The sequence below is a fragment of the Sorex fumeus genome, unplaced genomic scaffold (genome assembly GCF_029834395.1).
Source record: "Sorex fumeus unplaced genomic scaffold, SorFum_2.1 ptg000094l, whole genome shotgun sequence".
NCBI classification, from domain to species: domain Eukaryota; kingdom Metazoa; phylum Chordata; class Mammalia; order Eulipotyphla; family Soricidae; genus Sorex; species Sorex fumeus.
Window position 1 is genome coordinate 23,309,700 of NW_026606151.1, and position 27,897 is coordinate 23,337,596.

General features: G+C 39.2%; 3 protein-coding genes across 3 annotated transcripts; all 3 read left to right on the forward strand.

The window, feature by feature from the left end:
- The first annotated feature begins 476 nt into the window (after positions 1 to 476).
- LOC130040231 (olfactory receptor 14J1-like) lies at positions 477 to 1,445 on the forward strand. Its single transcript, XM_056132242.1, has one exon. It carries the CDS (start codon positions 477 to 479, stop codon positions 1,443 to 1,445), a length of 969 nt encoding a protein of 322 aa, XP_055988217.1.
- A 16,998-nt stretch (positions 1,446 to 18,443) lies between these two features.
- On the forward strand, positions 18,444 to 19,409 carry LOC130040232 (olfactory receptor 14J1-like). Its single transcript, XM_056132243.1, has one exon. It carries the CDS (start codon positions 18,444 to 18,446, stop codon positions 19,407 to 19,409), a length of 966 nt encoding a protein of 321 aa, XP_055988218.1.
- Positions 19,410 to 26,921: 7,512 nt separating this feature from the next.
- On the forward strand, positions 26,922 to 27,890 carry LOC130040233 (olfactory receptor 14J1-like). Its single transcript, XM_056132244.1, has one exon. The coding sequence runs from the start codon at positions 26,922 to 26,924 to the stop codon at positions 27,888 to 27,890; it is 969 nt and encodes a 322-aa protein (XP_055988219.1).
- The last annotated feature ends 7 nt before the right edge of the window (positions 27,891 to 27,897 follow it).

Consider the following 27,897-nt stretch of genomic DNA (forward strand, 5'->3'; position numbering starts at 1 on the left):
GCACAGTTGGTTCTCAGGAACCTCTGAGAACTGAGCCAGGAATGACCCTCAGCATCACTGCAAGTGGCCTAAAACCAATAGCGCCCAAATTCCAAAATGAACAAGTGAAAAAAAATAGGAAACTGAGTCAGATTCATGTGACCTAACAACCTTTTATGGTATGTCCCAGGTGCTGAACTTTGATCCCTTTTAACCTATGACCTAAGATCCTATACAGGTATCATCTGTTAAATTGAACTAGCAATGTGAAAATGCATAATTTTCTATAAGCAAGTTCATTTCTTTCAAATAGATGAAATAACTATATTGCATGAGATGGTTGTCAATATACAATACCTCATCACATTTATAAAGGAGGAGGGTTGATTCTGACTTCTTGCCCAAACTTCACTGTTTAGCCTGATGTTACCAAAATAATTTTTCTTCAGCAGACTTCATCTTGTCCTGGAGTCGACCAAAATAAGAAATCAAGAACTATGGATAATTTCACGATGAGTGGGTTTCTTCTCATGGGTTTTTCTGATACGCCTGAGCTAAAAATCTTCTATGCTTCTCTATTCCTCGTTCTGTACTTGTTGGCTTTAGGTGGCAACATGCTCATCATCACCACCACTTCCCTGGATGACAGTCTCCAGTCCCCCATGTATTTCTTCCTGAAGCATCTCTCCTTGCTGGATCTCTGCTATATTTCAGTGACTGTGCCAAGATTCATTTACAACTCTTTCATGCACAGTGGGAATATTTCCCTCTGGCAATGCATCGTGCAGTGCTTTGCTTTGATGACCTGTAGTTCTGCTGAGCTATCCATGCTCACGTTGATGTCCTATGACCGCTATGTGGCCATCTGCCTTCCCCTGCGCTATGACGTCATCATGGACTTCAGAACCTGTGTCCATGGGGTCTTCGGCGTCTGGGTCAGTGGGGTCATCTCTGGAGTCATGCACGCGGCAACTACTTTCTCCATCCACTTCTGTGGCCCCCGTGTCATTCACCAGTTCTTCTGTGATATCCCCCAGATTCTGAAACTTGCATGCTCTAGTGAATTTATGAGTGAAATAGACATCATTCTCTTTACAGCTCTGCTGGCATTTCTTTGTTTCCTGTTTATTGGATTCTCCTATGTGCAAATATTCTCTTCGGTGCTGAGGATGCCATCTGCGGAGGGCAGAGCCAAAGCCTTTTTCACTTGCCTCCCCCACCTCGCTGTTGTCATATTGTTCCTTTCTACTGGTGCCTTTGAGTATTTCAAGCCTCAATCTGAATCTCCAACAGCCTTGGATATGTTCCTCACTATTATGTATACGGTAGTTCCCCCAGCATTGAATCCAATGATTTATAGCCTGAGAAACAAAGCCATAACGTTAGCGCTGAGAAAGGTGTTTCAAAGAAGAAGAGAAGCACTTACTTCCATTCATTCACTCTTGGGTGAAAAGTTCAACAAATAAACAGTAATATTTATACAAATTTATTAATTAAATTTTTTGTGTATTTTTGTCCACACTAGGTAGTCCTTAGGGTTTTCTCCTGGCTCTCTGTTCAGGAACCATTCTCGTGAGCTATGGCGACTATCTGGGTTGCAGGAAATTAAACCAAATTAGCAGTATACAAGGCAAGTCCTCTACCTGCTGTGCTATCACTTCGACTCCAAGAGATTAAAATTTACTTAAGTGATGTTCTGTGGTTGATGAAAACCTTTTATGTATGTGCTACCCGGAAAACTAAAATAATCATCCTATGGGCTATTTAAAAATGTGAATAAATTAATAGCACTGTAGCACTATCCTCCCGTTGTTCATCGATTTGCTCGAGCGGGCCCAGTAACGTCTCCATTGTAAGACTTGTTGTGACTGTGTTTGGCATATCGAATATATCATGGGTAGCTTGCCAGTCTTTGCCATGTGGGCAAGATACTCTCGGTAGCTTGCTGGGCTCTCTGAGTGGGGTGGAGGAATCCAACCAAGGTCAACCAGTTCAGCCACGTGCAAGGCAAATATCACCCTAAAAATCAAATGTGAAAATAATGCAAACTTCACTATTTTTAAGACATCAGCTTAATTTTTTTCCTACTAATTAATGTGGTGATTAGAAAAAAGAGTTAGATATAACAATCATTGTTCATTTTCCAGGAGTTTGGACAATACATTATATCCAAAAATTTATGTGTTCATTCTGATTCTAACATCACTAACCATTCAGAGCTCCATAGCTATCTATTAATCCCCTTGGTGCCAATTAGACATTGGTAAACATTCCCTGAAAATGTCCCATACCCCATTTGCTTTGCCTTTTCAGATTACTGGATTACTATGCATTCATTCATAAGGAATAACTATTTAAATAATGAAATCTGGGAGAGCCACAGAAACATGGGCTTTTATTTTATATACATATACATTTTAGGCACCATTATTTACAAAACTGTTGACAATCTAGTCTCAGGCCTACAATGATAGCTCCAATCCCACCAGCTGCAAAAGCATAATACTAAAAATTTTATCATTTAGGAAATGGCCTGTGCAGAAGTATAGTATGTGAGGGATATTTTAGTGTTTGGATAATTTTACGTTATTTTTAAATTTTATTTCACTACTAAATGTCAATATTATGTCTTCTGAAATGTATTCTCCATGTTGTAAGCATAATGTGATATTAGACTTTTATTCCACATATTTAAATTTTTTAAGTTATTTCCATTTTCATGATGTGTTTTAATTTATTTTTGTTTATTATCATGGCATATTTAAATAGATATATATCACTTTTAGCACAGTGGTAGGGCGTTTGACTTGCACGCAGCCAGCCCGGCTGAGCCGGGTTCGATTTCACTACCCCTCTCAGAGAGCCCTGCAAGCTACTGAGAGTATCTCGCCTACACGGCATAGCCTGGCAAGCTACCCGTGACATATTCAGTATGCCAAACACAGTAACAAGAAGTCTCAAAATGGAGACGTTACTGGGCCCACTCAAGCAAATAGATGAAAAACAGGAGGAATGTGACAGTGACAGTGACTTTTTCCAATTTGCATCTCAATGATTTCTTTTTCTTGCCTAAGTACTATGTCAAGGATTTCTAAGTCTAAATTGATTACAGATGGATTAAAAAAAACAGATTTGCTTTGGGCCTCATCTTAGAAATATTTTAATCTTTTGCAATTAACTATGATAAAAGAACATAGCACAGCGGGTAGGTCATCTGTCTTGTACGCAGTCAACAAGGCTGACCCGAGTTCGATTCCTACACCCCTCTCGGACAGCCCGGCAAGCTAACGAGAGTATCTCGCCCACACAGCAAAGCCTGGAAAGCTACCCGTGATGTATTCGATATGCCAAACACAGTAACAACAAGTCTGACAATGGAGACTTTGCTGGGCCCACTCAAGAAAATCGATGAACAACCGGAGGACAGTGATTGAAAATAACATAGAATTAGAACAAAATATTTGAATGGATATCAGTTAAACATAGCTAGAGCTCTCCAGAATATGGACCTCAAAATTCTTCAATTATTTAATAATGGTGGCAGGAAAAAAGGTAAAAAAAAATTGTATAAAATATATACATCAAATTACAAATGGTTACTATGTCCAAAAATTTCTCATGGGCTCAATTAAGAAAAAACACCCTATTGAATGTGAGAAAATCTTTGCACACAATCCTTCAGATAAGGGCTAACATCCATTTTATATGGGACTATTAAAATGCTCAACAGTAAAATTACCCAAAATCCCTTGAAAAATGGGAAAAAAATATAAAGAGACTTTTAAGAGATGACATCTGACAGCAGTGACAATGTCATATATAAAAACCAGACTGGAATAACCAGTGCAGTGACAAAGGAACTCTCATTCACTGTTGGTTGGAATATTGTCAGTTTCTCTCAAAGAAAAGCATTATAGATATTTCTCAAAAACTTAAGAATATACCTCCAATATGATCCAACAATTTAACTTCTAGGCATCTACCTCTCCCGCCCCACAAAAAAACGTTAACATAAAACCTAAGCCCAACTATGTTCATTGCAATGCTTAGTACAATAGCCAGGCCTTGGAAATATCCCAAATGTCCAATGAAAAATGAATGGATATAGAATATATCATATAGATAATGCAATACTGTGCAGTTATAAGAACAAATAAACTCATGCAATTGACTGCAATGCCAAAGAAATGGGAAGGTATATTAATGAATTAAGTCAGAGGGTAAATGGCAAATACCAGATAATCTCACTTATCTGTGGTATACAGAAATATTAGTCAAGAGTGTCAAATAATATTGGGTTAGAAAGAAGAATGCCAAAACATTGGCCTTACGTTACAAAACTCAGATTACCAGACAATGGGGAGAAGTGATAGATAAGGAATAGGCAGATACCACTTCATATAGGAACAGTGGTGGAAAATCTTGGAAACTTTCTTTGGATATTTTGGTGAGGTACAGTGACTTTGTACATCAATGCTCTGAAACTTTAATATTACTACAATCATGTTACCTAAACTACAATGTAAACTAAAATTTAAAAAAAAAAATGACCGGGATACTTCTTTGCCTAATTGATAGTAAACTATTTGTATTTATTCCTTTTTAAAATAAAGGCAATTTTGCTGTGCCTCTGGCTGGACTCCAAGAACTCAGGACCAAGTTTCATGAGAAATTAAAAGGCCAAAATATAGGCCTGTGGGAGACATGCCCACAAACTACCTCCAGCTTAGCTATATAAGCTCATTTATCAGCCTTGTTTAAAAAACCCCATATGTAAATCTTAGAGGGGATCAAAAGTTGCAGTTAATCTGGACCCTTGCAAGAGTGAACAGACCCGGATAAATTGGAGTGGGGGCAGGTTAGCCGGAAGTCCACGCAAGGAGAACCCCTGGCAACCATTAGCTCCCCTAATCTAAAATCACCACCATACCCCAGCCAGCCTTCCCTGTCTTAGAATGGGCCTCACCAAGATACTAACCTTTTGAAAGTTCTTATATGTGGGTTTTTTGACTGAAATCTCCAGGCTTTCTCAGAATGGGTATGGGTTACCTCCCCCTACTTCCCTGTACTTCCAGAAGCCTCAGCAGTCCTGTCCACATCCCAAAGCTGCCATCAAGTTAAAAAGTTACTCCAATTTTACCTTCCTAATAAAAGTACTAAACACCCTGAACAAACACAATGACCTTTTACTACCTGTATCACAATCCACAAAGCATAAAAGAAAAAGGAGAGAGAGAAAGATAAAGAAGAAAAGTGCTTGCCATAGAAGCAGGCTTGGGACAAGGAGTATTGGGGGATTGTGAGAGGCTATATTATTAAATAGAATGCAAATAAGTGACAGAATTTGATTGGAGCCATTAAAAGAATCATATCTTTACTTGAAAATGTAAACTAAGATGTCCCATACTCATTTGGGTATGGGACATAAATTCACATTATTTTAATTTAAAGAGAGAGAGAGAGAGAGAGAGAGAAACTGATTCTATCCAGAAACAAATTCTGGAGTAAAATGACCACTTCCAAATAAAGTCCTTTTTATTCGGTACTTTCACTCAAATATACACACAGATGCACACCCACACACATGTTCAATCACCATCACCCCAAGAATGAACAAATGTGCCCAGAGGTTAGCTTTGATTTGTACAAGGGACCCCCTTCTCCTGGGTAAGTCTCTCCACCAATCTCAGATTTAAACAACCTTACAATGTAGCAATAAATATAATCAAAAACTACAGTGAGAAATAATTACTTGTTACTGGTATTATTTTTTTTAGTCTAAACCAATTCCATTTCTATCTAGTTATGTATTTTGAGATCCTAAGATCTCAAAGATATCCTAAGGATATCTTAGAAAAAATTCAAGAAATATTACAATTCCATTTCAAAAAATGTGATTTATGATCTTATTTTCAGAGCCTTTAAAAATCTTTTTATATAATTATCTATTAATTTCAGATTTTATCAATGAATTTTGCTAGTGAACTAATTTTAAGTGAATATAATATTCTTTTTTTAAATTTTTTTATTGAATCACCATGAGATAGAGCATTACAAAATTGCTCATAATTGCATTTCAGTCACACAATGTTCCAACACCCATCCCTTCACCAGTGTAATTTCCAAGCACCAGTGTCTACAGTTTCCCTCCCACCCATTTAAGCTAACCCTCACCCCAGCCTGCCTTTTTGGCAGGCATCTCTCTCCTCCTCTCTCTTTCTCTCTCTCTCTCTCTCTCTCTCTCTCTCTCTCTCTCTCTCTCTCTCTCTCTCTTTCTCTGTCTCTGTCTCTGTCTCTCTCTCTTTCTCTCTTTCATAGGCATTAAGGATTAAGGTTTGTGATAAAGATGCTTTAAGCTTATCAGTATATCCCTTTACCTGCTTTTGGCACTCAGTTCTTGTCCAGAGTGATCATTTTCAACTAATATTGTCATAATGGATCCTCCTCTATCTTAACTACCCTCCATCTCCCACATCATTGGCCCACCGTTGACTGGTCCTCCTGGCCCTTTTATCCTGGCATTGGATATCGGTTTCATACTACTTTTTTATTTTTATATTCTACAAATAAATGCAGTCGTTCTATAACTGTCCCTTTCCTTCTTACTCATTTTACTCAGCATGATATTCTCCTTCTATCTATTTATAGGCAAATTTCAAAACATAATATTCTTGAGTACTGATTACTCTTTGCCTTAATTTAAGTGTTATTCAGATACAAAATTGATTAAACTACAGACTGTTTTACAGAGAGAACAAAACAATTTTACTGTACTATTGTATATTTAGGTGACATTCTCAATAATATTAGCATTTAATATGTAAATTTGAAATGAATCTTTATGAACTAGCCTATTCTTGTTAAGTGAAAATTATATTTCATAATTCATATATTTTAGACTGAAACCTTGAGTAAATTATTTTTAAGCTTCTTTCAGCAACATTCTTATCTTTTAATAATATATTTGGACAAGGTGCTCTTTCAAGCTTTTAGACTGAGAAATTAGTTTTTCTGGACAATTTACATCATGCTTTATGTTAAACAAAATGGTTCTGCACATATCATTGTTTGTAGGTCCTATCAATACACACTGTTTTGAAACTGTGTTTTTCTGGGGCCAGAAAGACAGTTTGGCAGGCTGAACACAGTCTTTGCAGCAGGAACTGGGGATCCCAAGCACTGCCAGAGATCAACCTCCAAGCACAGAGTTATGAATCATTCCCGAGCACTGCTGACCTATCACAAAAAAATAAACAAATTTAAAAGAAGACATTTTAATGGAGAAAAACACTCATTTTTTATTATTATCTGTTGACATTTTTCTTGTTCACTGGTTTATATACTCTGGAAATTCAGGATTAGAGCTTCATACGCTTTACCAACAGGAAAAATAAAGTCATAATTTTGGACTAAATGGATGGACATGAAGAATATCATGCTGAGTGAAATGAATCAGAGGAAGAGGGACAGCCTTTAGAGAAAGATGGGACTCCTTTGTGGAATATAAAAAGAAGTCATAGCAGATTAATAACCAAGGACAATAGTAACAAGGGCCAGGAAAAATGGTCCATGGTCAAAAGCAGTTGGGAGCTTGCCCAATGGTGGTGTGGGGAGGGAAGCCTGGATAGAGAAGGGACCACTCTGACGAGAATAGCTAGAAATGATCACTCTGGAAAAGAACCAAGTGCTCAAAGCAGGTAGAGACAAGCATGACAACCTTTCAGTACCTGTATTGCAAACCAGGATTTCCAAAATGAAACACACACACACACACACACACACACACACACACTATAGTGAGAATAAACAGATATTCAAATTGGTTAGCATTTACTTGTGCTGGAATCACCTCTCGTGTGCTAATTCCTCACCACCAACCTCATTCTTGAACAACTTCCCAATATAATAATTTCATACACTATTCAGAAGAGAGACAAATTCCTCACAGCCATTGAATTAAATTACTAAGGGCTCATTCATGAAATTAGTTCAGAAAGTCTGAAAAGAAGAAAAGTATATTTCTGGTTAGGATAATAAATCCATTGATCAGCAGTAAACATAATCATATACTCATGGTGAGAGAAAAACATTCGTGATATGCCTAATTTCCTTATACCATTCTTTAATATATACCAATATAGTACCAGAGACCCAATAAGGATCTGACATAAGCAAAGCAAACACTCAGTGTTATTCCTGCATGCGCCCTTTTATGTGACTATTTTTATTTTCATTTAGGGAGGACAGACACTACCCAACATGTGTTCAAGGGACCCCGGAATAAATCCCTTAATATTCTGCTAGCCATGGTCATGGTTCAGAGTTTGAGCACAAAAAGTGAGGTGCCCCCAGGTCCCTAACATGCTGGGGATGACCAGAACAAGTCTGACAGTGCTTGAGGACCTCCAGGGCTCACCTGGCAATGCTCAGCAACCTCAAGGTGCAAGGGCTCAAATGCAGGAGGAGATTAAGTGGTGCTATGCATGTAGGAAGACCATGCTCTGTTCCTGCATGGCTGGTTCTCAGACAATTCTGAGAAGAGAGCTGGGAATGGGTCCATGCACTACTGGGTGTGGTCTAAAAACTGTACAATCCAAACATTTCAAACTCATGATTGAAAAAAAGGAAGTGGATCAGGTTCACCCAATGCATGTGACCAACAACTCCAATTCTATATCTCAAACGTCTATATTTTGTTTCATTTCCATCTATGTCCTACAAACCTATATGTTTATCATTTGTAAAATTGAAATGGTAATGTGAATATTTATTATGTTCTATAAATAATATCCAGACATTTCACATAGAAAATGAAATAAATTGCTTTCCATGGTTATCACTCTATCTAACTTCTTCAGGGAATCATTCTATGGGTTTCTTACCTGCTGGAGTTCTTTCTGGCAAATCTGTTGACCCTCTCACTAAAAGTCTCTGGGCCTGTAGATTCCTAACTTCTCTGGGAAATGACTGTTGCTAGGGAAACCTGACATTTCGAAGAATCACCTAGATTAACTGGCCTTGACTGTCAGTGGCTGATGGTTTGAGAAGTGGGAAACAGACATCTTTGGGTGTCAGCAATATTTCAACCTTGTCTCTTCCATAGAGCATCAAGGATAGTGCTTCAGCAGCTTCTTCCTACTCACCAATTGCTAGTCAGTGCACATAGAAACATTCCCTCACCCTCTATTTTTCCTGATAAATTTGGTCATATGACTAGAACTCTGTGACCCGTGTGGGACATATTGCACCTGCAAGTCTTGAGAGACAATCGTCCCTGACTCAAGGAACAGTCTTTACATTCCCGGGGTCCAGGGAGTTGCCAGACAACTACACTTCCCCAACCTCTTATCTTAGACAAATGTTGTACTGTCCTCCCAATTGTTCATTGATTTGCTCGAGCGGGCCCAGTAATGTCTCCGTTGTAGGACTTGATGTTACTGTTTTTGGCATATCAAATACATCACGGGTACCTTACCAGTCTTTGCTGTGCAGGCAAGATATTCTCGGTAGCTTGCTAGGCTCTCCAAGAGGGGCAAAGGAATTGAACTCGAGTCGGCCAGGTTGACTGCATGCAAGGCAAATGCCCTACCCGCTGTGCTATCGCTCCAGCAATAAATGTTTTAAAAAATTTTTTTATTCAACAGATTCCATCATGTCTTACAGTCAACAAAAGTCAGAATCCATAGCCTATTCATACTTCCATCATTAGTGGGTTTCTTCTCCTTGATTTTTCTGACAAGCCTGAGCTAAATATATTTTATTAGTCTTCTTAGTATTTTATTCTTCTTAGCCTTGTAACTGTTGGCTTTAACTGGCAACATGCTCATCATCACCACAACTTCCCTGGATGACAGTCTCCAGTCCCCCATGTATTTCTTACTGAAGTATCTCTCCTTGTTGGATCTCTGCTATATTTTCATGACTGTGCTGAGATTCATTTATAACTCTATGATTACTTGATCACTTGATATCCCATTACTCATCGATTTGCTCCAGCGAGCGCCAGTGAAGTCTCCATTCATCCCTGTTGTGTGCTAGTGTAGCCCAATGGCATCTGCACTTTCTAGGAACGCAAAGAGCCTCAAACCGATTGTTCAGGGTCTTGACGAAGAAGTCTCACCATCTCATAGGTGGGCGGCCACACGATCTTTTGACATCCTGTGAAATCCAGTCGGTAATGGCTCTAGTCCAGCGGTCGTCTCTAAATCTCATTACGCGTCCAGCCCATCTGATATTCGACGCCTTTGATATATAGTGGAAATATTTTCCTTTGAGAATACATAGTGCAGTGCTTTGTTTTGGTTTCCTGTGGTTCTGCTGAGGTATTCATGCTCACAGTGTTGCCCTATGACCACCACGTGGCCTTCCACGGCACTATGACCTCATCATGGACGTCAGAACCTGTGCTCATGGAATCGCTGGCATCTGGGTCAGTGGAACCCTCTCTGGAGTCATGCATATGGAAACTACTTTCTCCATTCACTTCTGTGGCCCCTGCATCATTCACCAGTTCTTCTGTGATATCCCCCAGGTCCTCCTGCTCTAGTCGGTTTATGAGTGTGATTGATATGACCATATCCACAACTTTGGTGGCATTTCTCTGTTCTATTTTTATTGGATTCTCTTCTGTTCTGATGATGCCATTGACTGAGGGCAAGCTAAAGCCTTTTCCACTTGTATCCCCCAACTCACTATCATATTATTCTTTTAATATATGTACTTTTGAATTTTTAAAGCCTCTTTCTGAATTTCCAGCTTTTTTGGACATTTTGCTCACTTCTCTGTATACAGCTGTTTTACCAACATTCAATCCATTGTTTTATTGCCTGAGAAATAAAGCTATCAAGTTAGCACTGAAAAAGGTTTTTCAAAGAATAATAGAAGCAATTACTTCTGTTTGTTCTCAATTAGGAAATAAGTTCACTATACAATGAACAATATGTTAGCCAACAGATTGAAATTTATTTTAAATGATGTTAATGGTTGTTGAAATCTTTATGTTCATGGGCTCCTTGAGAAACTAAAACATTGAGAAATAAAACAGGGCTACATAAAACTACACTTCTACAAAAAACCTACATAATAATGCTATTGTGAATATTTTAAATTTTACTTAACACAACAGTAAGTGAAAATAGTGTAAAATTCACAATGTCTATGACATCAACTTAATTTTTTTTCCTAGTAATTTATATGGTGGTCACAAAATAGTGGATATAAAGTGCATAGCCCAGTGTCCTAGTTACACTGATTTTTTTGCATATCTGATAGCTAAGAATTGATAAAAAAAATTTGGTTCTCAGCGTCATTTGCCATTCAGAGCCCAGTAATTTTTCTATCAACTCCTGATCATACCCCAATCACACACGCTGAAGTCACTTTGAAAAATTTCAAGGTGACTTTGCCATCACAAGGAACAAATATTTAAAGAAAAGAATAATCTAGATATCCTCAGAAATGCGGGTTTTATTTTATTTCTTTTTTTATCAACTGTGATTTACAGGTGATATCCAAGAGACCTACAATGTTCCAGCTCCAATATCACCTGACCAGGAAAACCATAATACTGAAAGATTTTACCATTTAGAGAATGGTGGATGTACAGTATGTAGGGAATAAAATATTCAGATAATTTAAAGTTAATATTAGATATATATTTAAAAATATTTAAACTTCAACAGTTCTAATAATAGCCTCTCTGGAAAGAAAGATGGCGGCCGCACGGGAGCCTTGTGGAAAGCGGGTTTGAGCCGGGCTCGGGGGAGCGGCGGGGACCTCATGGGAAGGGGGGCTTTGTGGGCCGTCCCCCACGCCCCACCGAGGTCACCAGCTGCCCCCCACGAGCGGCTCTCCGGCACGGCCACGGCCCCGGAGGCACAAGGACTTAGCACAGAGAACCAGCCGCTTGGAGCAGAAAAGCAAATGGACTTGTGTTGATCCGCGCCACCAAGCCTGCCCGGAGGGGGAAGGGTGTTGACCGGCCCGCCCGCTCCTCTCTGGAAAGAAAGATGGCGGCCACACGGGAGCCTTGTGGAAAGCGGGTTTGAGCCGGGCTCGGGGGAGCGGCGGGGACCTCAGGGGAAGGGGGGCTTTGTGGGCCGTCCCCCATGGCCCACCGAGGTCGCCAGCTGCCCCCCACGAGCGGCTCTCCGGCACGGCCACGACTCCAGGGCACAGAAATCAATCTCTTAACTAGCTAACTTTTAATAGAAATTCTTCCAGGGTCAATAAGTAAAATAGCAGAAATTCAAAACCATCATTTTATTCTTAAACCAAGTTGTAGAAAGCAAATCATTTCACAACGCTGTTTCAGCATGTCTGATTGGGGGGGGGGGGTCGTAAACTCTAAACAATAATTGTGCATCTTCTATCGAAATAATCTATCTAGTCAAAGTAGATAGAGTATTAACTAGAACTCATCTGCCTCACAAGAATTGGGAGGGGTGGGAGGTGGGGGTCTATTGGGGTTCGGGGTTAAAAATGAGTATTGGTAAAGGGAAATGTGTTCGGTATCTACATGACTGAGACCTAAACCCGAAAGCTCTGTAACTTTTCCCACAGTGATTCAATAAATAAATAAATTATAAAAAAAAAAACAGTTCTAATAATAAATAAAGCAACATAAGATTTTCTACAATCGGTTTTTAAAAGGTATTGAATTCTTTATTTTTAACCTTATTTAACCCGCAATTCACATTTCATGATCTTGACAAATTGTGTACCTAAATTTCATTTCTTACTTCTGATTCTTCGAGAAAACATCTTCCCTGCTACAGTCTCACATTAAACAGCTATGAATTTCATCATTATTTACTGGAAAATATTTACCTCCAAGATCAGTAACACAAAAGTATGTATGGTTTAAAAACGTTATGAAAATTTTGTCTCTATTTTTTTTGTTCTTGAGAAATGTGTTTTTATTAGCAGCTCTTTAGAAGATAGTTTAAAAGTGAAAAAATACATAGAAATTATTTTTGTCCATTTTGAGTAATACCTATGAAAAACTCACATGTGTGAAATATAACTCACGATAAATATTTCGTTGTGATAGCAATATAAATATATGTCACTATATTAATTTGAATAAAATAATTTACATAGTAATATGAATTCCTTGCTATTTTACTTATCTTCTAATTCTAAACTGATCTTGTGCATTGTGATTTTAATATTATTCAACAGTTTTAGATTAGTGAGCCCATTGAATATTTATCCATATATTATTTGAATAGTTATTGGTTCCTTCTTTACTCGGAGAGAGTTTCAAGTGGTATTTAATGCCGTCAGATTGGGGTGTAATTTTTTGCTTTGTTGATCAATATATATTTCCCTTTTCAAATAAAGAGGACTCTACTATTAGACATTGACATTGGATCAAATTATAAATTAGATGACTCTTTAGTTAAATAGATTCAGTACAATGAAGCTTTTGGGATGTTCTGAATTTAAAGCAGCAGACATGATGCTTTCTATAATTTGATCCAATAAACTTGCAACAATAACCTTCATAGCTTGGTGTGATCATTATATCAAGTCAACAGAAAAATAACTTATAAGAAAACTGAACATGATGGCTAATTTGATCTCTAGGGTACTTACAAGGATCTGTAAATACCCAGGGCGCCCAGGAACCCTCCCTCGCCAAAGGGACCTCAGACCTACCCTCAAGTGGCCAAAGAATTGGAACAGACTTAATGTTCTTTTCTCCACAGACAGTATTTTGCTGAAAGGGACTGAATTACAGGTATGGGGCCTTTCATCTCTTGTGAAACGCAGACACTGGCAGCTTGCCCATATGTTAAAAGAAGAAGTTCCTGAACATGTTCTGGTGATTTCCTCAGGTTCCAGAAAGGTAAGATAAGTTTTATCTTATAGTGTAGAGAAGGAGAATGAAATACTGATAATGACAGATTTTTTTTGAGTCTGTAAAATAAAACCAGAAATATTCTTCACTTGAAACATTTGAAAGAAACTATAAAATTTCAGATTTTTTAAATGAGAAATGGCATCTTGAAATGAGAACTGCAAATTCTTTTCGTAACAGAAATATTTTGCAAACTACAAGTCTCACCTCTCTAGAAAAATATGTTTTAAAATTCTTTTAATTTATATTTTTGAATTATTTTACTTGTATAAGTATGCCCAGGATGATTTATTGCATTAAATATTCCAACACCAATCCCACCACAATTACACCTTCCCACCACCAATATTTCCAATTTTCCCAACTATCACCCACTTCTCCCTCAATAGCAGGCCCGATATAATTTATTTTATATTCCTCATTGTGAATAATTCGCTAAAAATTATCCAAAAAGATTTCCTAAGAGAAAGTGTGTGACTTTGCATAGCCCCCAACGCGATGTGCTAGTCCAGGTATATCAGTGGTGGAGAGTTTGAGATGTCATGCCAGTGTGCACAGAAATTCTTAAATTTTAAATGGGGTCATAGAGCTGGAGTTAAATTTTTAACAAGATGGTGACTTTGGGGTCCGGAAGCATATCTGCAGCTTGTTGATCTCTTTCAAGATTTATTTATGAGTCTCTGGACCATGGCTGGTTAATGAGCTTATATGGCACCAGAGGCAGTTCATGGACATCACTGCTAGACTCCCGGAAGAATGGAGGTGGGGAAGATCACCCATCCTAATTCTGTGAGAGCCTGGATAGAAAATCCTCTTTTCGTGACTCTTCCATACAAATACATGAAGATGTGTGCCCTCCTTCTTATCTCCTCCCCCCAACCAAAGCACTCCAAGAATGAACAGCTGTTCAAAGAGGTTAGGCTGATGTGTGCTGGGAATAACCACTTCTGGGCTGTTTCGGTTCCACCAATCTCAGACCTGAATATTCTTCCTGCACAGTAAATTCAAACACTAGTGAATAGACAAATTTTCTCAGCCTTAACTTCTAATTCAATTATTCGAGGTTTATTCTTAAGATTAACTTTGTAAAGCTTAAAGTACAAAGCCAAACAAGTTTTATGTGTGTCTTACAGTTAGAATTAAAAATCCATTAATTAGACTTAAATATAATCATACACTCATGTTGAGAAATATTTTGTGTCTTGCTCCCTGATGACCTTTAACCTCTGCCAGTTCAACTCCTGTATAGATCCATAATTTGAAATCCTAAGGTATATATGATATAACCTAATCCAAACAGTGATCATGATTTCATTATAGAAAAAAATAGTTATAATTATATTTTCAGTCTTTTTATATTCTTTTTATATGGAGAGCCCGGCAAGCTACCGAGAGTATTCGATATGCCAGACACAGTAACAACAAAGTCTCCAATGGAGACGTTACTGGGCCCGCTCGAGCAAATCGACGATCAACGGGAGGGCCTTTACCTTTACCTTATATGTATTTTATATATATATGCATCGGAGAGCCCGGCAAGCTACCGAGAGTATTCGATATGCCAGATACAGTAACAACAAAGTCTCCAATGGAGACGTTACTGGGCCCGCTCGAGCAAATCGATGATCAACAGGAGGGCCTTTACTTTATATTCTTATTAATTATTTAATTGCTTTTAAAATTTGTCAATGGTTTTGGAGAATGTACTAATTTAAAATGAATCCAAAGCTAAAATGCTTAGTATTCTGTGATTAAAATGCTATTTGCATGCAAACTTATTTTGCTTAACACTGACTGCTTTTTTTAATACTTGTTAAATAATTTGCTCTTTCATAGAGGTCATGCACATCTTGAGCTATAATGCTTGTATGCATACGTGACTACTTATTAAATTAGCAGGAGCGATAGCACAGTGGTAGGGCGATTGCCTTGCACGCAGCCAACATGGCCAACCCGAGTTCGATTCCTCGCCCCTCTCGGAAAATCGGCAAGCTACCGAAAGTATCTCGCCCGCACTGCAGAGCCAGGCAAGCTCCCCGTGATGTATTCGATATGCCAGACACAGTAATAACAAAGTCTCCAATGGAGACGTTACTGAGCCCGCTCAAGCAAATCGATGAACAACGGGAGGGCCTTTACCTTACCTTACCTATTATTTTAATCTATAACTCCTTATGAAATTATAATTTTGGACATAAAACCATATTTATATCAATCTTATATTTTACTTAACTGTTTTTTAAATGTATTTTAGCTATATTATTATATGTTAACAATACGGTGGGGAAGGTGTTTTCTTTTGTAATTTTCTACTGGGCAATTTTTTCAGATTAATTTACATGTTATTTTATGTTAAAAATAATGCTTGTGTTGAAACTTGCCCAGATCTACCTGTAGTTCATATTTAGGGCCTGAAGACATGGTGTAGCAGTGGTGCCAAAACACAATAGAACTAGCCTGGCCATTCTGGAGGCCTCCACGGATTCAGCTGGCAAATATCAGGAGATCCCAGGGTACTGGAAGAGAAGCTGTGTCAGGGAAAAGAGAGCCCTAAGGGGTCAATGCCTGCTTGGCAGGTAGAGGTCAGGATCAAGAGATGACAGTACATCCTGGTTCTCAGGCAGCCTTAATCACAGAGCCTAGGGTGGCTCCTGCGAACCTCAGATGTGGCCCCCAAAACAAGCAAATCATAAAAAACCCACAAGGGACAAAAACAAACAAACAAACAAAAAAACATAAAATAGTTTGGGAACCAGAAAAGCGTATGAAGAAACCTCTCTATACAATATGACTGACCATTATAATTGTTTTCTGTTATAAAATTGAAATGAAATGTCAACATTTGTTGTAGGATAACACTGTTTTGTCCTTACTGCATAACCTCAGGTAGTTTAGGGCTATTGGGTTGCTCCCATCATGGTGTTCCCCAGTCCTCTGTGTTTATTTGTAACTTCTTTCTTTGTGCTCTGTTGACCTGTAAATATTGTTTTTCTCTTCTCCCCTAAGTCCTTTGCATAGTTTATTCAGAGAAATGTCCTTTTAGTATGAACACAAGAAGAGAGTAAATGCTATGCTTTTGTAATGTGAGAGTTATTTGACTCTAAATGATATTTTCCTCCTGGGCATCTGTTCTCTCACCTAAGCCTCAGCTGCCCTTACTTCCTAGCACCCCAGAAGCAGGGTCCTGACAAGGGACTGGATGGAACCAGGGCAAGCGGTAAGCTCTGTGCTACCCTGGCATGCTACCCTGGCATCGAGATGGGCCTGGCCAAAGTGCCATAATGCTTAATTATAAGTTAAGAGCTCGGTCATGGACAAACGCTGTCATGATCCAAAAGTAACGATGAGACTAGGACCGTGGTAGGGATAGGAAAGACTAATTCGGCCTCAGCCCTGTGGTCTGAGTCTAGGACAAGATGTTCCCAGGAGAGCTGCCCTACAAGCCTCAATGTATCTCTTACTGTGTCCATACAAAAATAACTAATATTTAAGATGTTGATAGAGTTATTGGACTGAGGAAAGAAGAAAAACACCTTAAGAGGTATTTTGCCTGAGGCAGTCAGGAAGGGCTTTGGAATACCTCTTGGATGGTGTTCCCTTTGAATGTGGTGGGCCATCAGGAAGGGCTTTCTTATGTTGATTTGGCTACCAGACTGGGTGCAGTGTCAGCCCTGAGTGCTGGGGAGTTGGAGAGACAAGAGAGCAGGAGAGAGATGAGAGAAAGACAGGGCAGCAAGATGAAGTGCTGAGAGAGACTAGCAAGGGGGAAAGAGGGAGAAGAATGTAGAAGAATACAGGAGCAGGCACAGGGAGAGAGAGATCCCAGGCTGTAATAAGATATAAGCGGGAGAGACAGAAGGAGACGGGAATGAGGGGCAGTGTGAGACTAGAATGGGGGGCTCAGAGAGACTGGGGCAGACACGTGGGGAGAATGGAATAAATGGCAACTGATCAACCAACTGGCTTGGCCCCGTTTTGTCCACCGTCTGCCCCATGACCCTGACCACCCGGGCTGGGGGAGTGGCCTGAGACCCCTTCGAACCCAGGAGGCACGGGGGAGAGCTGCTGGGGCCTCTCTCTGTCCCCCCCAGGAGATATTTTAAAATTTATAAATATCATAATCAATGTTTGTTGCTTTACTACCACTATACAAAATACCTCCTTAAAGCCTGGCAAGATACCTGTGACGTATTCGATATGCCAAACACAGTAACAAGTGTCACAATGGAGACGTTACTGGGCCCACTCGAGCAAATCAATGAACAACGGGAGGACAGTGACAGTATTTAATAATAAAGTTCCTCACACATTCAAGATCTTCATTGATGTTATTAAAAAGATCTGCTGGGGCTGTAGCAATAGCACAGCAGGTAGGGCATTTTCCTTGTACGCAGCCGACCAGGATTTGATTACCAGCATCCAATATGGTCCCCTGAGCACCACCAGGAGTAATTCCTGAGTGCAGAGCCTGGAGTAACCCCTATGCATCGCCAGGTATGACCCAAAAGGCAAAATAATAATAATAATAATAATAGAATTTTTTAAAAAATAAAAACATCTGTTTATGAGTCTTTCTTGTCTTTTAGCCAACAACAGAACTATGACAAATTTCACCATGAGTGGGTTTCTTCTCATGGGGTTTTCTGCCAAGCCTGAGCTAGAAATCTGCTATGCTTCTCTGTTCTTGGTCTTATACTTGTTGGCTTTAACTGGCAACATGCTCATCATCACCACAACTTCCCTGGATGACAGCCTCCAGTCCCCCATGTATTTCTTCCTGAAGCATCTCTCCTTGTTGGATCTCTGCTACATTTCTGTGACTGTACCGAGATTCATTTACAACTCTTTCATGCACAGTGGGAATATTTCTCTCTGGGAATGCATAGTGCAATGCTTTGTTTTCGCCCTCTGTGCAATTGCCGAGATGGCCATGCTCACGTTGATGTCCTACGACCGCTACGTGGCCATCTGCCTGCCCCTACGCTATGAAATCATCATGGACGTCAGAACCTGTGTCCATGGAGTCACCGGTGTCTGGGTCAGTGGGACCATCTCTGGAGTCATGCATGTGGCAGCTACTTTCTCCATCCACCTCTGTGGCCCACGCATCATTCACCAGTTCTTCTGTGATATCCCCCAGATCCTGAAACTCTCCTGCTCTAGTGATTTTATGAGTGAAGTAGGTGTCACTATCTTTACGGCTTTGCTGTCCTTTCTTTGTTTCCTATTTATTGGATTCTCCTACCTGCACATATTCTCTTCAGTGCTGAAGATGCCATCTGCTGAGGGCAGAGCCAAGGCCTTTTCCACTTGCCTCCCCCACCTCGTTGTCGTCATATTGTTCCTTTCTACGGGTGCCTTCGAGTATTTCAAGCCTCATTCTGAATCCCCAACAGCTTTGGACCTATTCCTCACTATTATGTATACGGTAGTTCCCCCAACATTCAATCCAATTATTTATAGCCTGAGAAACAAAGCCATAAAGTTAGCCCTGAGAAAGGTGATTCAAAGAAGAGAAGCACTTACTTCCATTCATTCATTATTGAGAGACAAGTTCAATGTATAATTGCTAATATTTATATAGTGATTGATAAATTTTTGTGCTTTTGTTCATATCTGGTTGTACTCTGGGCTTACTCTTGGCTCTGTGCTCAGAGCTCACTCCTGGTGGGCAGGGAGACCATCTGGGTTGCTAAGATTTGAACCATATCAGCAGTATGCAAGGCCAAGCAGTATTTAAGGCAAGTGTCCTATTTGCCATACTATCACTCTGGCCCCATGGATTAAAATTTATTTTTAAGTGATGTTTTATGGCTGATGAAACCATTTTATGTATATTTTACCTGGAAAACTAAAAGAATCAAACCTTGTACTACAGAAAAGTGACTTGTGATTAATTTATTATCCTATAAAGTCAAATGTAAAAATAATGCAAATTTCACTATGTTTAAGACATCAACTTAATTTTATTTCCCTAGTAATTTCTGTGATGATGGTGGAAAAGAGTTAAATATAATATTCATAGTTCATTTTCCTAGATACACTGAAGTTTCAACAGTATACAATATCTAAAAATTGATGAGATCTCTCTGATTCTAACAACACTTGCTGATCAGCGCTCCATTGCATTCTACCTATCCCTGTGGGATCCAACCAGACCTGCTAAAGTTTCCCTAAAACATCCCAAACACCATTCGCTTCACCTCTTCATATTGAGAGATTACTTCACATTCATTCATAAGGAATGGATATTTAAACAGCAAAATAGTCTAGGAGAACCACAGCAATACACTTTTATTTTATATATTTATTTTTAGGCATATTTATTTATTTTCGAAACTGTTGACAATATAGTCTCAGACCTACAATGTTCCAGTTTCAATCCCACCACCTGTAAAAGAATAATACTAAAAATTTTGTCATTTAGAAAACAGTCCCTGAAGAGTTACAGTCTATAAAAGATAATTTCATGTTTAGGGACTATGAAGTTTTATTTTACATCTACTATATTATAAAATGTCAATATTTTATCTTCTAAATTATATTCTTCATGATGTAAGCTTAATAAAATATAGACATTTATTCCACATATTTAATTTTCTTAAATTGTTTCCCTTTTCCTGATGTGTTTTAATTTCCTTATGTATATTATCTTATCATATGTAAATAGTGATATTTCACTCTGTTTCCCTTTTCCTGATGTGTTTTAATTTCCTTACGTACATTATCTTATCATATGTAAATAGTGAAATTTCACCATTTCCAATTTGAGTCTCAATAATTTATTTTTCTTGCCTTATTGTTGTGGCAAGGATTTCTAAGACTACGCTGATTACAGGAGGATTAAGAAAATATTTTTTGCTTTGTTGCTGATATTGAGCAAAAATCTTTGAATCTTTTGCTATTAACTTGATAAAGGACATGGTAGGAGACAAAAATATGTGGAATGTAGATCAGATAAACATAGCTAGAGCTCTCCAGAAATTGTACCTCTGAAGAATCTTCAATTATTTGATAATGGTATGAAATATAAGTGAAATCAAGGTAAATAAATAAGCTCCATCGAATTCAATATCCAAAAAAACCCCACAAGCTAAAATTAAAAGACACTTTATTGAACATGAGAAAATGTTTCACAATAATCCAGATAAAGGCTAATATCCATTACATAAAAGGCTATCAAAATGTTCAACAAAGTATAAGTCTAAGTACCAAAAATCCCCTCACAAATGAGGAATAAAGATAAACAGGCACTTCCCTAAAGAATACATACAGAAGACCCACAGTTGTGAAAAAGTGTTCATTGTCTTCTGATATCAGGGAAATTCAATCAATCAATCAATCAATCACTTGATCACTTGACTTCTCGTTAATCATCGATTTGCTCAAGCGGGCTCCAGTAACGTCTCCATTTGTCCCTGTTGCATGCTAGTGTAGCCCAATGGCGTCTGTTCGTTCTAGGAACAAATCAATAAATGATAATAGTGATGACATCACACATCAGTGAAAATGGCATATATATAAAAAGACTGGAATAATCAGTGCAATGAAAAAGAAACCCTCATTCACTGTTGTTTGGAATATTGTCTGTTACAGTGTCCATGGAAAGCATTATCAATCTTTCTCAAAAAATTAGGAATAGATCTGCAATATGACCTTTCTGGGCATCTACCCCTCCCAAACAAAAAAACATTAATGTAAAAACTAAGCACAACTACATTTATTGTAATATTTAATACAATAGCCAGTAATTGAAAACTGGCTAATAACAGAAAAAATGGATCAATAACTTATTATAGAGACAATGCAATACTGTGTATCTCTATGAAAAGATGAAATCATACAACTGGTTACAATGCCAATGGAATGGAAAGGTGTGTTAAATGAATTAAGTCAGAATGTAAATGGCAAATAAAAGATCATTTCACTTATCTGTGGTATACAGAAAGAAAAATCAAGATTGTAGAATAATATTGGATAGGATTGAACGATGAGAAACCCTTGGCTTTACATTTCAAAACTCAGATTGCCAGAAAGTGAGAAGTAATGAAGAAGGAAAAGGCAGATACCAGATCACCTAGGGACAGTGGTGGAGGATCTTGGATACTTCGCTTGGAAATTCTGGTGGATGCACTAATTTTGAACAATGCTCTAAACTTAAATACTACTATAACCATGTTACCAAATATATACTACAAAATAATAAAATGTTAAAAAGACAAGGAAACTTCTTTGAGTACTTGGCAGCAAACTATAAGTACTTAGCTCATTTTTATTTATTTATTTATTTATTTTGCTTTTTGGGTCACACCCGGTGATGCACAGGGGTTACTCAGGCTCCGCACTCAGAAATTACTCCTGGCGGTGCTGGAGGGGTGGGGGAACCATATGGGATGCTGGGAATCAAACCCGGGTGGGCCACGTGCAAGGCAAATGCCCTACCCACTGTGCTATCACTCCAGACTCTTAGCCCCTTTTTAAATAAAGGCAATTACAGGCTGGTGTGGTGTATTGTTCTCAAATCAATAAAATTAATTAAAGAAATTAATTTGCCTTGTAGCAAATTCTGTAATCAAAACACAACATGTAGTGTATTTATGATGTGATTCAATGAACAAAGAAAATTATACATCCAGTACCTAGATGAGATTATTAAATTATTTCAGCAGAAAAATGTGTTGCAAGAAAATCCAGGCCAATCACGAGTTTGAACCCCAGGGTGTTACACAGAATTGCTAATACCCAGAGCACCAGGAACTCTGTTGCTGCCAATGGGACTTCATCCCAAATCCCACATCACCAAAGAACTGAAACAAATATGTGTTATACTCTCCACAGACTACGTTTTAGTGAAGAAAGCTGAGTGGCAGAGATAGGACTTTCATCTAAGTGTCAGCTTCTGAAACTAACAACTTCTCCATATGATGAGGTAAGAAATTTCTGGGTATGCTCCGGCGAGTTTCCTTAGGTTCTAGAAAGATAGGCTGTATTGTAAAATGAAATGCAAATAAAAGACAGATCTATCGGCTTAAAATGAATCATATCTGTACTTGAAAATTGTAAACTAAAATAGAAAATTCTACATTATTTAATTAAATATAGGAATAGAAACTCCTTCTATCCAGAAACAGCTTGTGGAATAAAATGATCACTTCCCTATCAATACCCTTTTATTTAGTACCTTCCACTCAAATATGCACACAGATTGCACACCCACACACATGCTCAAATACCATCACCCTAGGAATGAGCAAATGTGCCAAGAGCTTATTTTTAATTCTTTTTTTTTTTTGGAGGGGTCACACTCGACGATGCACAGAGGCTACTCCTGGCTCTGCACTCAGGAATTACTCCTGGCAGTACCCCGGGGACCATATGGGATGCTAAGAATCAAACCCAGGTCGGCTGCATGCAAGGCAAATGCCCTACATGCTGTGCTATTGCTCCAGTCCCAGAGGTTAGCTTTGATTTGTGTTGGGGACCATCTCTTTGGTGAAGATTTCTCTCCACCAATCTAAGACAACCTTCCAGTTCAGCAAGAGACGTAATCATACACTCACAGTGAGAAATAATTTATTTCCTTATATTCTATATCAATTCCATTCCTACCTAGTTACATATGTTGAGATCCTAAGGTCAATATATCTTAGTTCTAAGAATGATCACGATTCCATTTCAAGACAAAAGGATTCATAGCTCTATTTTTAGAGCCTTCTGAATTCTTTTCTTATGAATAATTTTTCATCAATTATGAGATTTCCCAATGGATTTTGCTAGTGAACTAATTATAAATAAACATAATGTTCTTGAGTACTGATAGCCTGTGCCTTAATTTTAGTGTTATAGTGATCCAAAATTGATTTAACTACAGACTGTTTTCCAAAAACACACCCAAATTTTACTGTACTATTTGTATGTTCAGGTGACTTTGTCATTAATTAATAGTATTTCATATAAACATTTGAAATAAATTTAAAAACTATTCTATATTCTTGTGTGAAAATGATATTTAATAACTCATATATTATTCAAATGAAAGTGCAAGTATCATTTTTAAGTTTATTTCAGCAATATTCATATCTTTTAACAATTAACAAGATGTTATTTCATGGTTTCAGACAGGAAATTTAAGTTTTCAGGACAAGTACATGATGCTTTGTGTTAGCCACAGTGACTACGAGCATATCATCATGCATGTGTAGGTCTTATCAATACACACTGTTTTGAAATTGTGTTTTTCTGGGGCGAGAGAGACAGTTCAGCAGACTGAGCACAGGCTTTGCAACAGGAAACTGGGGATCCCCCAAGCACGGCAGAGATCAACCTCTGAGCACAGAGTTATGAGTCTTCCTCTAGCACTGCTGACCTACCACAAAAATAAAAATCAGGCGCTGGAGCAATGGCACAGCGGGTAGGGCATTTGCCTTGCATGCAGCCGACCGACCTAGGTGCGATTCCCAGCATCCCATATGGTCCCCCAAGCATTGCCAGGAGTAATTCCTGAGTGCATGAACCAGGAGTAACTCCTGTGCATCGCCGGGTGTGACCCAAAAAGCAAAAATAAAGAAAGAAAAGAAAAGAAAAATCAATGATGAAAGAAGACAATTTTCTGGAGAAAAAAATGTTTTCTTCTATCTATTGATATATTTTGGTTGTTCACTGATTCATTCACTCTAGAAATTCAGGGCTAGAGCTTCCCAGCTTCCCACCCTTTAAACCTCACCTCCTATCTTGTTTCCTTCTCTCTCAGGCAGTCTCAGAGTTAGTTTCCCCAGAGTCCAAGGATAGTTTTCCCCTCTGGTCCTTTGTTTCCACCTTACTGTAAAACCAGCTGGTAATCTTCTTGCATTCCAAGAAAAAAACATAAGAAAGATGAAAAAGCATCAGGATCTTTTGCCCTCAAGCATGGCCAAATCAGAAACCTCCCAGAATAGTCACTGTGTGGCTGTAGTGATGTGTAAATAGAGAGGCTGATGACAGTGAATAAATAGTTTAGAAGCCTATTTACAAGCAGTGTATTGAGCTGAATAACACTTTGGATGGAGGGGGCTATTCACAGCAGCTCTCAAGGGCCCTGCAGCCATTGCAGTGAGTCTCACACAAAGGGGCAGCTTTGTATCACAGTACTTTGAATTCTGGAACCTTGGGGATGAGGTACAGCTATGCCCCTCCAATGTCAAAGAGCACTTTCTTTGTGTTTCTATTTTTATGTGCGCAGATGTGCATATGTCTGTATATATGTTTAGTATATTGAGGGCAGGAGAACCCAGTCCCTGCTGATGGGACCCCTGGGCCACACTCATAATATCCTGCAGAACACAGTTACAGTTCAGAGCTAGGGTTCAAAAGAGGTGCCCCTAGGATCATGTCATGTCGGGATGAGAGATTCTGTCTGGCCGTGTTTGAGAGACCCTAGGGTTCACTGGCAATGCTCAGAAACCAACTGTTGCAAGGGATCAAATCTATGAGAAGGCAAAGTGATCCTTTGCATGCAGAAATCCCAAGCTCTGGTCCTGCACAGCTGGTTTCCAGAAAGCCATGAGAACAGGGCGGGGAGTGGCTAACAGCATCACTGAGAGTGGCCGAAAAACAAAATCTAGAAATTTCCAAAAATCGTCGATCCTGTTATTCGTCGATTGCCTCGAGCAGGCCCCAGTAACGTCTCTTTCATCCTAGACCTGAGATTATATTCAAGGCTCTTTAGGAGAATGAGACCCATCATTGTTACTGGTATTTGGCATATTTGGTACGACACGGGGAGTTTGCCAGACTCTGCCCTGTTGGCAGGCTACATTCGATAGCCTGCAAGTTTGTCCAAAGTAGGAATGAGACAATAAGATGTCATAAAAAAAAAAGTTCTGATAAGATGTCGTGCAGCCGCGAATGCGGCCGCACGGTTCCGGGATCTGGATTTTATAGTCTCTGAGTCTTGGCCGCTGATGGGATTACACGGCGCCAGGGGGCCAGGTGGTGGGTGTGACCCCTGCCTACTGGAATTTGGAGGATCTGGGTGGAAGATGCTCGACACCAATTCGAGTAGGCTTGGAGGTCTCGGCCCCGGAACCCAAAAATCACAAGTAAAAAAATAAAAAGGAAACAAGCTCAGTTTCATCCACAACACATCACCTAACAACCCTTTACATATGTCCAAGTCTCCTGTACTATGATTTCTTTTCATCTTTCTCTGAGGATCCTCCATTGTTGTCATTTGTAAAATTGAAATGGTGATGGTAAAATGCATAATTTTTCATAACCAATGTCTGTTCCCTTTAAATAGACTTACTGGATTGAGATGTGTTAGGGGCACGATTCTGGATCTCCGACCACAAGCAAGGACCACGCAGGAATGCCAATCAGCAAGCAGGTAGTTGATTGAGCTGCCTAGCTAGGGTCAAGCCTTCAGGCAAGACCCCAAAGTTCTTCAAAGGGTATCTTATATAGGCCTTCACTGACCCTTACAGCAAAGCCGGTGCATTTCACAGTCAATAGATTTGTAACAACATATCCTTTCTTAACCAATCCATTTAAAAGTACATCACTCCTTAGCCTGTAGATTCAAAGATCAGCATTTACGCACATAGGCATTGTGGCTAGTGGGTATCTGGTAACTCCGACATTTGGTGAGTACCTGGCTCCCTTTGATTCTCAGCTCATGGCTACTGCATTCTGGTGGAGGTAGATAAGGGCAAAGTTCCTAATAGAGGTAACAGATAAGAAAGGGCCAACAAATGGTTTCAGAATTTACATCCCAATAAGGAAGAGTCAACAAATGGAGACAGAATTTACGTCCCAATTAGGAAGAGTCAACAAATGGAGACAGAATTTAAGTCTCAAGGCTTTACCAGGGAGGAGACAGGTAAGGAAGAGTTATTAATTAGCAGAGTTTAGCTCTGGGATTTTTCTCAGGGTCCCTAGGGACCTTACAGATGGTTATCTCTACACAAAACCTCTCACATTTATAAGAAGTGCTGATTCTGATTTCTCAACCTAAATTCACAGGTTAGACTGATTCATCAAAAATATTTCTATTCAACAGATTTCATCTTGTCTTGCAGTCAACCACAAGAGGTCAGAGGCGATGGATAATTTCACCACAAGTGGGTTTCTTCTCATGGGATTTTCATCTAAACCTGAGCAAGAACTCTATTATGCTTCTGTGTTCTTGATCTTATACTTGTTGGCTTTAATTGGCAACATGCTCATCATCACCACGACTTCCCTGGATGACAGTCTCCAGTCCCCCATGTATTTCTTCCTGAAGCATCTCTCCTTGTTGGATCTCTGCTACATTTCTGTGACTGTGCCGAGATTCATTTACAACTCTTTCAAGCACAGCAGGAATATTTCCCTCTGGGACTGCATCGTGCAGGTATTTGCTTTGATGACCTGTGGTTCTGCTGAGATGTCCATGCTCACCGTGATGTCCTATGACCGCTACGTGGCCATCTGCCTGCCCCTGCAATATGATGTCATCATGGACCTCCGAACCTGTGTCCATGCAGTCGCCGGCGTCTGGGTCAGTGGGGCCATCTCTGGAGTCATGCATGCAGCAGCTACTTTCTCCATCCACTTCTGTGGTCCCCGTATCATTCACCAGTTCTTCTGTGATATCCCCCAGCTCCTGAGACTCTCCTGCTCCAGTGAGTTTATGAATGAGATAGACGTCACTCTTTTTACAGCTTTCCTGGCACTTGTCTGTTTCACATTTATTGGGTTCTCCTACGTGCACATATTCTCTTCCGTGCTGAAGATGCCATCTGCGGAGGGCAGAGCCAAGGCCTTTTCCACTTGCCTCCCCCACCTTGCTGTCGTCATATTGTTTCTTTCTACTTCCACCTTCGAGTTTTTCAAGCCTCATTCTGAGGTTCCAACTGCTTTGGACATGTTGCTCACTATCATGTATACGGTAGTGCCCCCAGCATTGAATCCATTGATCTACAGCCTAAGAAACAAAGCCATAAAGTTGGCTCTCAGAAAGATGTTTCAAAGAAGGAAAGGAGCACTTACTTCCATTCATTCACTATTGGCAGACAAGTTCAATATATAAATGGTAA

Coding starts and splice junctions, on each gene's coding strand:
- LOC130040231 (XM_056132242.1), top strand. CDS start 477: ATGGATAATTTCACGATGAGTGGGTTTCTTCTCATGGGTTTTTCTGAT.
- LOC130040232 (XM_056132243.1), top strand. CDS start 18,444: ATGACAAATTTCACCATGAGTGGGTTTCTTCTCATGGGGTTTTCTGCC.
- LOC130040233 (XM_056132244.1), top strand. CDS start 26,922: ATGGATAATTTCACCACAAGTGGGTTTCTTCTCATGGGATTTTCATCT.